This window comes from Mus caroli, unplaced genomic scaffold (genome assembly GCF_978045245.1).
Source record: "Mus caroli unplaced genomic scaffold, Mus_caroli_1 scaffold_16, whole genome shotgun sequence".
NCBI lineage: Eukaryota > Metazoa > Chordata > Mammalia > Rodentia > Muridae > Mus > Mus caroli.
Genome location: NW_028227271.1, coordinates 11,873,226 through 11,885,584, shown reverse-complemented (window position 1 = coordinate 11,885,584; position 12,359 = coordinate 11,873,226). Strand labels below are relative to the sequence as shown.

General features: G+C 39.2%; 1 protein-coding gene across 5 annotated transcripts in view; it reads left to right on the top strand.

The window, feature by feature from the left end:
* Cntn1 (contactin 1) overlaps nt 1-12,359 on the top strand; it is a 291,216-nt gene that overhangs the window by 249,657 nt on the left and 29,200 nt on the right. For all 5 annotated transcript variants that reach the window (XM_021183311.3, XM_029469977.2, XM_085831994.1 and 2 more), the window contains 3 exons: nt 3,503-3,573; nt 5,510-5,744; nt 10,209-10,312. In XM_021183311.3, the coding sequence (XP_021038970.1) occupies nt 3,503-3,573; nt 5,510-5,744; nt 10,209-10,312 (410 nt within the window). The remainder of the gene's footprint in view (nt 1-3,502; nt 3,574-5,509; nt 5,745-10,208; nt 10,313-12,359) is intronic.

The following is a 12,359-nucleotide window of genomic DNA, read 5'->3' as shown; positions in this document are numbered from 1 at the left end:
AAGAATCTATTTCAAATGGGAGCCATGTCAAAAATCTTGACACTGTGCTCTGACCAAGCCAGGGGCCATGATTGGTTTCTTAGCACTTCTGAAGTGCATTCAACGGTTTAATTTCATTGGAATCACAAAAATAAAAGAATCTAGACATTGAAAATAGAACACTGATGTTTGCCTCGCTGTATTTCCCTGGGACTAGGCCTTCCTAGGAAGGCTTCCCACGTGAACAAGGATGATACTATGTAAATGCCAACTGCTCTATTCTCTGATTCAATTCGACATGTTTTAAATCTCGGTCTTTGGTATAGACTGATACATGCAATCATTTTGAGTCTCTCATTTGTTTTAAAATCATAATGAAATTTTGATGCAAAGTGAAATTATTAAATTTAACTTTTTGTGTTAAAATGACCAGGCATGATAAAGCACTAGTTCTCAAAAAAATAACTTGTCAGCACTTTTTGTATCAAAGTTGATCTTTAACAAATATATGATTTTTCATATTCAGATTTCTTTCTTTTTTTTCTTTTTTTTTTTGTTTTTTGTTTTTTGTTTTTTGTTTTTTGTTTTTCGAGACAGGGTTTCTCTGTATAGCCCTGGCTGTCCTGTAGACTAGGCTGGACTTGAACCCAGAATTCTGCCTGCCTCTGCCCCCCTGAGTGCTGGAACTAAAGGCGTGCGCCATCACGCCCAGCTATATTCAGATTTCTTACATGCCGGTTTTTACATTGTCAAATACAGCCCTAAATAACTTACCAGAAAAAAAAATCATTTAAAAACTAAAACATTCGAGGGAAATAGAAAATATAGGTTATCTCATTGGAAAGAATTATAATGATATTGAGTTGATTTCCAAGCTATTTTTGAATGGCTAAGCTTACACTCACAGGCCCTTTTGCAAACAGAAACAAATCACGGTGTATCCAAAAGGCTGGCAAAGGCATGATGTAGAACTCCTTACTTTAAAATTATAAATATTATTTAGCTATTATTAAAAAATTATCATTTTTAAATGTTAGTTCATGTTTATCTTGATAATTTATGACTTAAAGAACACCGAGTTTGTTCCATGCTAAGTGTCTGGAGCCTGATGGGAAATGTGACTGCTAGTGTTTGCCTAGCTGAATCTTCCTGAGACCAGGAAGTCATTGGAAGACTTGAACAGGGATGGCCCTACGTAGGATGCCAACTGCTCTGTTGTCTGGTTCAGTTTAGACACATTATGCATCAAATTCCCTCTGTGGAAAATTGCTTCTAACCTGCTGAAGATAAAAATAATAAGTCAACACTCTAGGCAAAACTACAAAAATATTCTATTAAGAGACACAGTTCAGTTACCTTACCTCAGTAGTTTCCTTGTCCTGAGCTAAACAGCACGGGCAGAATAAACAATCTTTGAATAGAAAATCAGCCTTGGAATTCTTAGTTGAAGAGTGTTAGAAACCACTTAAGTAAATTAGAAGATATTTACCCTAATAGAGACATAGTCTGTTTTTAAGCATAATAACTTAAAAGATTTACACTGGTTATCATGGAAAGCATTTTAAAAAAAAAATGACTTGGCAAACACACTTCTACAACGAAGAGGAATGCTTGACTCAATCACATTTCATTAACAGTTTATTTAAGGCTACTTTGACATTAGTTCCCCATGATCACTTTACTTGTATGTAGGCCAATGTGATTTATTGATTTTAGGAAGAGTTCCTTATTAGTTTGTCCATAGCAAACAGAGTTATAAATTTAGAGCACTGATTTTATGGCAAAGAATGTTTACAATTTATGGTAGTTTTAATAGCCTGGCCTATAATATATGCATAATTAATATGTAACATATTTATTATATGTTCATATGATCAATGGATATTATATTACATTATAATATAATGTATGGTATATATTACAATATATATCATAATATAAATATAAAATATATTATATATTGTGATGTATTATCTAAGGAGCTATAATTCACCTTTAACACCCTTGTGTTTCACCTTCTGGTATACATGTGGTAACAGTTGATCAGTAAGTTTGTCTCTCAGGCTTCATATTAATCTCTTTATGAGGAAAGGAAACCGCAAAGCTTGATGGCCAGAAGGAGGAGCATGCAATTTTTGTTTCTATGCTGCTAAAATACATCTTTCATCAAGACATTTCTATCACTGACATAGAAGTTTTAAAATATGCTTCTTAGAGTCACAGTTCTTTGTTAGATGCTGATGTCCCCCGTGGGTCACCTTGCTAGGCACATTTTGAGATAGGTGTGCCTAGGTCCTGTTTTAGGGACTCCCCGAAGTACTAGGAGTCTGCCCCATCTGCTTAGTATGTCAACAGATTTGGGATGACAGTGCACATGAAGCCATGACTTTGTCTGGGAAAGTCTATGTTTCTTGTGGAGCGCTGACCTTGGCCCAGGTTGCTGCAAGCACAGGGACAGACATCGCTAGTTAGAAGCCAGGTCCCTGTAGTCAGCAGGACACAGTGCCTACCCTGGAGGGCATTCAAGGAGAAAGCAAAACCAAAAAGGCACCAGGCTGGGCAGCCCAAAGCAATTTGGGTTTTAAAAGAGTGAGAAAAAAATTGACCTCTGGGGTTTAAAGAGGAAACAAATGGTGGGTTGTTAAAAAGTGATTATGGGGTCAAGTACAAGCCAGCTGTGTGTGAGTTCCTCCACACACTTTTATGTGTGAGGTTTTTCTATGCATATCTGTGTGTGAGCTGTTCATGTATATCTATGTTAGCTCTTCGGTGTACATCTGTGTGTGATCTGCCCCATGCACATTTGTGTGAACTGTTCCAGGTGCATCTGTGTGTGAGTTCCTCCATGCACAGCTTATATGTAAGTTCTTCCACCCACATCTGTGTGTGAGGTTTTCTATGCACATCTGTGTGAGCTCTTCCATGCACATCTGTATCTGTATGTGAGCTCTTCCATGCACATCTGTGTGTGAGTTCCTCCATGCATATCTGTGTGAGCTCCTCCACACACATCTGTATCTGTGAGTTCTTCCATGCACATCTGTTTGTGAACTGTTATATGCACATGTGTGTGAGCTACCCCATGCACATCTGTGGAGCTCTTTCATGCACATCTGTGTTTGAGTTCTTCCATGCACATCTCTGTGTGAGCTGTTCCATGCACATCTGTTTGTAAGCTGTTACATGCACATCTGTGTGGGTTCTTCCATGCACATCTCTGTGTGTGTGAGTTCTTCCATGTAAGTCAGTGATAGAAGTGTGCTATCCTGGGAGTTAGCGGGGAAGACATAAAGGACGGCTATCTAGTATAGAAATTATAGGGTGTGATCTCCAACAGACACAGGGAGCTAAGGATGATGTGAGAGGACTGATGTACACCTCTACCAGTGCAGCTGAGGGGTTGATGCTACTGCAGCTGGCTTTCCTCTGTAGATGAAAAACTCATGGTTTCTGGGTTAAAAAAAAAAAAAGAACTTCATTATCAGAAAAAATTCATAACTTTTTGTAAATTTGCTTGTTTCAGCACCAAATGTGGCTCCCTCAGATGTAGGCGGTGGGGGCGGAACCAACAGAGAGCTGACAATAACGTGGGCGGTGAGTATTAACAAACTGCGTGGAGGAGATGCACTACCCATTTTTAATTGCAGACCCATTTTTTTATTAAAATAAATTGTAAATGAAAAGAATATTCAACCCATGCAAAAGGATAATTAACCCCCACCCCATCCCAACTGCACAGCAGATGTCAGCTGTCTTACTCTGCTAAGCAAGAATTTCTGTGACAAGACACTGGCTGCTCGGGGTTGGTTTAGAAGAATCAGCAGGGAGAGATTTGATTCCACAGGGCTTGTGAGCATGGGCTTTCAACTACCCCATCCCAAGTCATACAACCTTTCGCCTCTACATTTATACACTAAAGAGTAGATCCACAAATGACATCAAATCTACTTCTAAATGCAACATTACAGTATATCCCTCAAGCCTTACTTCAGCCAGTGCTGTTAATCGGTTAGTCACTCAAAAGGCTTGAAGCCAAGGGGAAAACTTTTCATTCAGTTTTCATGACTGAAAGGAAAATCCTCTGTCAGACTCTAGGTTTTCAGAGCAGGAGCTACGGGGGCAGAGGAGAGAGTGTGACTGCCCCAGTTGTCTAAGTAATGCTTCAGGCACCTGTTCCGACATGTTCTGCTCAGCCCACCAGTTCTTTCTTTTTATTATTTGACTGCTGAAGAGAAAAAGGGGTCACAACAAGATACTGGAGACAGCAAGAAAATTGCCAGACTTTATCTTTAATATTCCTTGCATGAATCAACTCGACTTACCCAAGAAGTGGATATTTAAGGCAAAGAGACTTGACTCTGCTCTATGGCCACTTACATGAAATTGTCAAGTGAGATTCGACGGAAATTTTTTTTTTTTTTTTGCTAGTGTGAAAATGTGTGTGAAAATGTAGCACTTGGGAACTCACTCCAGCCCCTTCCTCTGCCCCCATAGCTCCTGCTTTGAAAACCTAGAGTCTGACATAGGATTTTCCTTTCAGTCATAAAAAGCAAATGAAAAGTTTGCCTCTTAGGGTCAAGCCCTTTGAGTGACTACTGTAACAGATTAAAATAGATTAAAGCAGTGGCTGAATGAAGTAAGGCTTGATACCATATGTGTGTGGTGTGCTATCCCAAAGTGCAAACATCATAAAAATTAGACCTTCAGAAGGGCAAATAGAAGATATTAGGGCTACCTTTAATTCCGGGTTGTCAGTTCCGGCACAGATCTCCTTGAAAATCACGTATGTCTTCTGGAGACACCCTGAGAAAGTTCCAGGAAATGAAGCATTGCTGCAATGCTCAGGAGGTAGGTGCCAGAGCCAGCCTCTTACTCGCAGGAGTGGCACCACCCTTCCCCACAGGCACCTGCACTCCTACACCTCCCAAAAGCCTCTTCTGATGACAACCTAGATATTCTAGAGTCTGGATTCATTCTATGGCCATTCAGTTCTGCAGCACAGCCAGCCAGCCTGTATCTTTTCAGCCCTGCTCTAGGTATTGAGGATAAAAAGGAAAGGAAATTCATAAAATTCCTGCCCTTGAACAACTCAGTCTTCTGGGAGTCGAGGAGCAGTAGACAATGAGATAAATGTGTGGAACTGATCGCGACAGCTTGCAAGGGAAAGGGAGAGGAAGCGGGGAGATGGCACATGGTGTACTGCCGGTTCTTGGAATGGCAGATTCCATGGGCTGAGAAAATGATGTATGGGAGCTATACTTCTTCTGTAGCAGAGGGAGGAGTTAACAGGGAGTGGATGCCATGGGGGTTGGGGCAGACAGGAGTTCTGTGATCAGCAGGAACATCATTCCAGGAACAGCATCATCTCCTGGATGGTTATTCTTCTGTACTCCGGCATCTTCAACTATATCTAATTTATGAAATAAGTGTCCTTTTACCAAGAGCATGTTTCCCTGTGTGACTGTGTTCTCATAAGACTCTTCCATTTAACTGAGTGATAAAGCTATTTGTTATTTGAATTTCCATTCAGCCTTTGTCAAGAGAGTACCATTATGGTAACAATTTTGGTTACATAGTGGCGTTTAAGCCATTTGATGGAGAAGAGTGGAAGAAAGTGACTGTGACTAACCCAGACACTGGCCGCTATGTCCACAAAGATGAGACCATGACCCCTTCTACTGCATTTCAAGTCAAAGTCAAAGCATTCAACAATAAAGGAGATGGGCCCTACAGCCTCGTAGCTGTCATCAACTCTGCACAAGATGGTAGGTGAATGAGAGACACGGCTACTACCGAGGAAGAGGAAAACTATATTAGTTTGTTGTCTTCCAGACCTTGTCTAATAAGATCTTTTCATGTTATTACGTGTTCAGGAAGCAAATATTCTCTGAATCCAATATTAAATGTTAGCCTTTCCATGCAAATATCAGAAGTGCTGATAAAAAAAAATTCAAGTCCTATTCATCTTTCTTATTCTGTCCTTATGAATTAGGAAATGCTCTGAAAAACAGTTGGATGATGATACTCAGTCACAGATTATAATTTTGAGGTCTAAATTCTACATACTTGAGTAACTTCATGGAGTCTATGTTTTTATGTGTATTTTCTAAAAAATATTTTATTAATGTGTTTATGTGGATATTGTGCCTACATGTATGTCTATATACCAGGTGTTTGTCTAGTACCTGTAGAGGGTTTCAGATCCCTTGGAAATGAAATTACAGATGGTTGTGAGCCATGCTGTAGGAATTGAGCCTGGGCTTCCTGGAAGGCCAAAGAATGCTTATGATCACCTAGCCATTTATTCAGCCTATGAGCATGTGTAGTCTCAACTTCAACCTAGATAAAAGTCCCTGAATTGGTTATATAATAATCTTATAGATTATATACATACAAGAACCAATAAAAAACAGCAGGTTTTAATTATATAGTTCAGTAACAATTAAAATTCAATAACAACAATCAAAGAACTAGAATAAAGTAAAACAAAACATGATGAATTTGAAGGAGAGCTGGGGGAGGGCACCTCAGAGGGGCTGTGGAAGGAAGGAAAAGGAAAATGGTACATTTGTAAAATTGCCTGGAATTTTTATGCAACATTTGTCTAGTGTCATAATTTAAGTATATTTGATGATTACAATTAAATATCAGTGTGTGTGTGTGTGTGTGTGTGTGTGTGTGTGTATGGGTGTGTGTCCCCTGTATCTGAATGTGGGTATATGAGCATATGGGTGTGTTTATGTGAAGACCATGGGGAACCTTCAGGTATTTTTCCTTGGGTAGCATCCACCTTGAATTTTTGTTTATTGTTATCTTGTTGTTGTTATTTTGAGACAGGGTCTCCCCATGCTCTGAACATTACAGGTAGGCTAAGCTGACTCACCAAAGAGCATCAGGGATCCACCTGCTTCTGCCTCTGAGCTCAGAAGCTGCAAGCGTGTACCACAATGTCCACAATGCTCATGCCTTTGTCCATGCAGTCTGGGGATCAAGCTTGGCCTCTCAGGCTTGCAGGGCAAGCTCCTTACCAGCCAAACAATCTCACCCAGCCAGTTGAATTTTTTTCATTAAAATAAATAAGCGTCATGCAGGCCAGTTGAGGATAGGCCAGCAATACTGTCAGGTCTCTTTGTTTTCTGGAAATTTTCAGTATTCTAAGTATACCTCTTGGGGAGTCTCTCCATAAATTAAAAACAGGGTACAGTTTTAGATTAAACCCAATTAGGTTGCTTTCTGTTCTGTGATTTTCCCACTTACACTGCTTAAGTCTTTACTGGATATATTTGTATTTATAAATTTAAGACGGGGCTGGAAAGATGGTTCAGTTTCTGAAATATTCGCTGTGCAAACACAAAGATCTTAAATGGGATTCCTAGCACATAGGAAAAGTGTGAAGCTATAGTGTGACCATGATCTCAGTGCTGGGAGGTAGAGACAGTAGAATCAGTGGTGTTTATTGGCCGGCTAGGCTAGCTAGGTCCACTGACCATGTATGAAAAAAGAAACAGAGAAGCAGTTGTGGATGATATCTGAGGATAATACTCTTACCTCCACATGCACACACATACATGTGTATATATGCACCTGTACACACAACACCAAAGGTGTGATAGGGCTATGGAGATAGCTTTCCTGGCCAAGGGCTTCTTGGAAGAACCAGAGTTCAGATTTCCCAGCATACATGTGGAAAGAAAATCTATTGGGGGCTCCTGTTTATAGTTCCAATGCTAAGATAGAGTTTGATGGCCAGCTGTTCCTGTTCAATTAATGATTCTTATGCTCGCTGAGGGATCCTGTCCCTAATATAAGGTTGGAAAATATAGACAAAGACATCTGTCATTGACCTGTGGCTTCTAAACACATACAGAGAGAGAGAGAGAGAGAGAGAGAGAGAGAGAGAGGAGAGAGAGAGAAGAGAGAGAGACAGAGAGAGACACAGAGACACAGAGACACAGAGAGAGAGAATTCTACTATGGCTCATTCCTTCTTTGGATGTACTTTGTCCATAATTGATAGATGAAAAAAACAAATGAAGATTTCATGCCTTCTGTCCACAAGTACAAATACGTATGGCTAGGTTTCTCTTGGTATGTGCAGAGCAACACTACAGAAAAAATTCAAAAATTAAAGTATTGTAAGGTTCTCTGCTATCAACTTAGAGAAAAGAATCCAATATTCCGGCCTGCCTGATTTGCATGTTTCATTGTTGTTTTGAGACAAGGCCTCGTTTACTATGTTTCCCAACCTGGCTTCAAGCTCACAGCAATCCTTCTGTCTCAGCCTTCTGAAATGAGAAGTGTGTACCACCAACCTGGCCATAATTACTCCAAAATAGATATAGACTGTCTCTTAGAAGTCAATAGAAATTCTTAACATATATTTATTACTTTCCATCTTTCTTAAAAAATGTAACGTGTTTCAAATGACTGTGTGCTATCTTTTAAAATAAGCATGTTACCCTACATATGAGATATTAGTTTGAGTCAAAGACATAAAAAGTAATCAGCTGAGTAATTATCTCATCTAAATAAACTAAATACCTCCAGAGAATAAAAGGTAAAAATCATTTAAATTTAAAACCAGACAATGATCACTCCCAGAGGTATATCTTACTGCCTTTGTGTTTCATCAGCTTGGGGCTAAAGCAGGACTTCATCTCACAGAGAAAATTCCAGTTAGAATTACTTCAATTATCTCTTCACCCTGGATCACTTTCATTTTGACAGCTCTATTTGATGCCAAAGCCAGATTTTAGGCAAAGGCCCTGCTTGGTATCCATTCAGTCATGGCTATTTGTCTGTAGTCATGGTTCTTTCGTGACGACTTCACAGGTCCCATAAATCTTGCAGATTCTGCAGCTTGTATAAGTTGCCAGTCTTTCTCCTGCACAGACATCAGTCATGAGGCTTGTGCACCTTGCCCGGGAGAAGTAGCAACTCACATCCGGGACATTTTGTAGCCTTAAAGAGGATTATGTCTTTTTATTGAGAGACAATAAAAGTTGATCAGCCCTGATTCAAGGTTTCCGAGCTTCTTTGTGTAAATTTCACAAGGGATGTAATTTTTTTTTCCTGCTCCTTAGCAGACGAAGCCTTTGATACATATTTGAGTTGATGCCCAGTTGGAAGATTAGGCATGGAAAAGCTCTCCACAGCCCAAGAAGTGGGGATGTCACAACTTGTCTCAGGGATCTTGAATTTCATGGTTTTTAATTTTAGCTTGAACACAAGAGGGAGATTTTATTAATAGTTCCCTGTACCTGTGATTCATATAGGTAGCAATAAGAAAATTAATTTTCCAGAGTGATTTCTATGCTGATATTAATTTCCCCATTTTTTGACAAGTAAAACTGTTGAACTTATGTAATTAAATTTAATTTGTATTAAAAGACTAAATGGTGTAGCCAAGGATGACCTAGTTGGTCATTAATGGGAGGAGAGGCCCTTGGTCCCGTGAAGGTTATATGTCCCAGTATAGGGGACTGCCAGGGCCAGGAAGCAGGAGTGGGTAGGTTGGTGAGCAGGAGGAAGGAGGAGGGAATAGGGGGTTTTCAGGGGGGAAATTAGGAATGGGGATAACATTTGAAATGTAAATAAAGAAACTATCTAATAAAAAGACTATATGGAAATTATCAGTTGGGAGTGTTTCTAAAAGTATAGTAGCTGCTTTTGGACATCTCTAAGAACTCTGAAATTTTTTGTTTTATGAAAAGTGTGTCTATGTATGTATGTGTGTATATGTGTGTGTATATATATCTGCATATGTGTGTGTGTTCATGCATGTTTGTGTGCCCACATCTTTGTGTGTATGTACATGTGTATATGTGATATGTGCATGTACACATGAGTATATAGTGTATTTATATACATGCGGTATGTCTGTATGGTGTATCTATCTATGTGCATAACTGTGTGTACGTGTCTGTGTATGTGTGTGCCAGTGCATGTTCATGTGTGATATCTATGTATGTGCATGCATATATGGGTGTGTGCAAGTGTCAGTGTCTATGTATGTGAATGCACATGTTCAAATATCTCCAGTGACCACATTTAAGAACAACAGAGACAAAGAAATAGCAAGATTACTAGACTTATTTGAAAGATGTTTATTTACATTTCCATTCCATTTACATATAAAAGACTTTGATTTTTTTTCTAAACTTCAAGACTTTATTTTAAATTTTATCTAAACTTCTGGTTTTAAAAACTAACATCCTTGTTCAATTTTAGCTCCCAGTGAAGCCCCCACAGAGGTAGGGGTCAAAGTGTTATCATCCTCTGAGATATCTGTCCATTGGAAGCATGTGTTAGAGAAAATTGTGGAAAGCTATCAGGTGAGTTGTTTGTTTTAATAAAAGCGTGTGTTTATTCATACATAGGTAAGCATATGTTTGTTTGTTTGTTTTATAATTTGGCTAATCTGTTGATGTCTGGTATCCCAGTGGCTAATTTGGAATTGAACACCCTATACCTTCTGTTTAGTGGTTTGGGTATCTATATGCAATCCGTAAGGAGTAAGTGAAATTACCTCATTCTGATCACTAAGTACTGTATCTATGCATTCAATGAACACCGAGTATACAAGAAACACAGAATGATATTATCTCTCATTTAAAAACCGGCGTGGTGGCGCACGCCTTTAATCCCAGCACTCGGGAGGCAGAGGCAGGTGGATTTCTGAGTTCGAGGCCAGCCTGGTCTACAGAGTGAGTTCCAGGACAGCCAGGGCTACACAGAGAAACCCTGTCTCGAACCCCCCCCCCAAAAAAAAAAAAACAAACAAAAAAAACTGAATAACACAGAGGTTCCTACCCGACTTATCTAAGAGATACACACATAAAGAGACCTGTGATATACAATGATTAGATAAAAATAAAAACCAAGACAGTAATGCTCAACCTGTCTCCCTTGCTTCAGGCCAAACCTGTTGCTTCCAGATGGTGCACAAATGCTCTACAGTTGAGCACTGCCTCGAACCTATAGCCATGTTTAGGTAACCTATACCTATATTTCTGTAAATTAGACAGTCTCATAAGACTCTGGTATCATTTACAGCTCCATTTACCAGATCTGTTCATAAGTTGACAATATAAGAAGAATGCAGACCAGCTATGAGGCAATCTCATGATTATTTAATAAATACTATTATAATTTAACAGTAGACAAGGGTTCCTTGTGGGGGGAGATGTTAGAAATGAATAGAGAAACAGATGGCTACCATGTCCTTAAGACTAGGGAGAGTGAAGGGTATGTTGTTCTAGAGTTTACAGGTCAACTTATGGAATTGGGAAGATGGCCCGACTAGTAAAGTGTTTGTCTATTAAGCATGAAGGTCTGAGTTTTATCCTAAGAACCGGTGTGACAAGATAAGCAGGAATAGTGGAGTGTGCATATGACCCCAGATCTGGGAACACAGAAACAGCTGAATCCAGAAGGCTCACTCTCCATCCTGCTTAGTCTAGTTGACAAATCAATAAAAATGATACAGGTGGACCACTCACGAAGAAAGATATCTGAGGTTATACTCACATATCCACACATATGTGCACATGGGCCACCCGCACAAATGCACCTGCATGAACATAAATATGCACATACAAATGTATTATCTACCAATAAACAGGGAATCTATAATGTATGGTGTACTTCCTCGACGGCTGGAGATAATCTATCCGGACTGGTTCACCTCCTTTTTTCCAGTGAACTTTCTGGGTGAATAGCCCAAAGTATTAGATTTGTTTTGATTGACACTGTCGGTTATGTCCCTTATAATGAACAGTTTGCTCATGAATCAATTTAATGTTTTACACAGACACACAAGGTTGACCTAGGGACCAAGAAACCCAAGTCTATCTCCTCTATTTGGAAATGAATTATAACTTTAGAGTTAGTTTAGATGAAAGTGAGAATGTCACATTCTTTTAAAATGTTGATTCTATTCTTTGACAGTTTCAAGTTGGGGGGCATTTTTATCTCCATCATCTCTCATATACACCCCCTGGTACTTTGATATCTTTTTTTTTTCTCACTGAATTTAATGAAGTGTGTTAACATGAGCATGAGTAGTGGGTAGGGTGTGTGTTTACTGGAACATGGGATCCTTACTCGTCGCTAGAGCGCTGAGGAACATAAGTTTCCTTTTCAGTACCAAATAACTGTCCACAGACTTAATGAGATATGGGGGACTCATGACCCCTTTACCATGGATTAATGACATATTTTGCATGCATATATCTACTTCTGCACACTTTTGGACCCATTAAAATGTCAGTCACAAGTAATCATGTATTTAAAGAGAGTCTTACTATGGTAGAAAGCTGTCTGCACTTAATGTGAAATGTTCATTTACATTCAACAAACCCTACAAGGAGGATTTTAAAA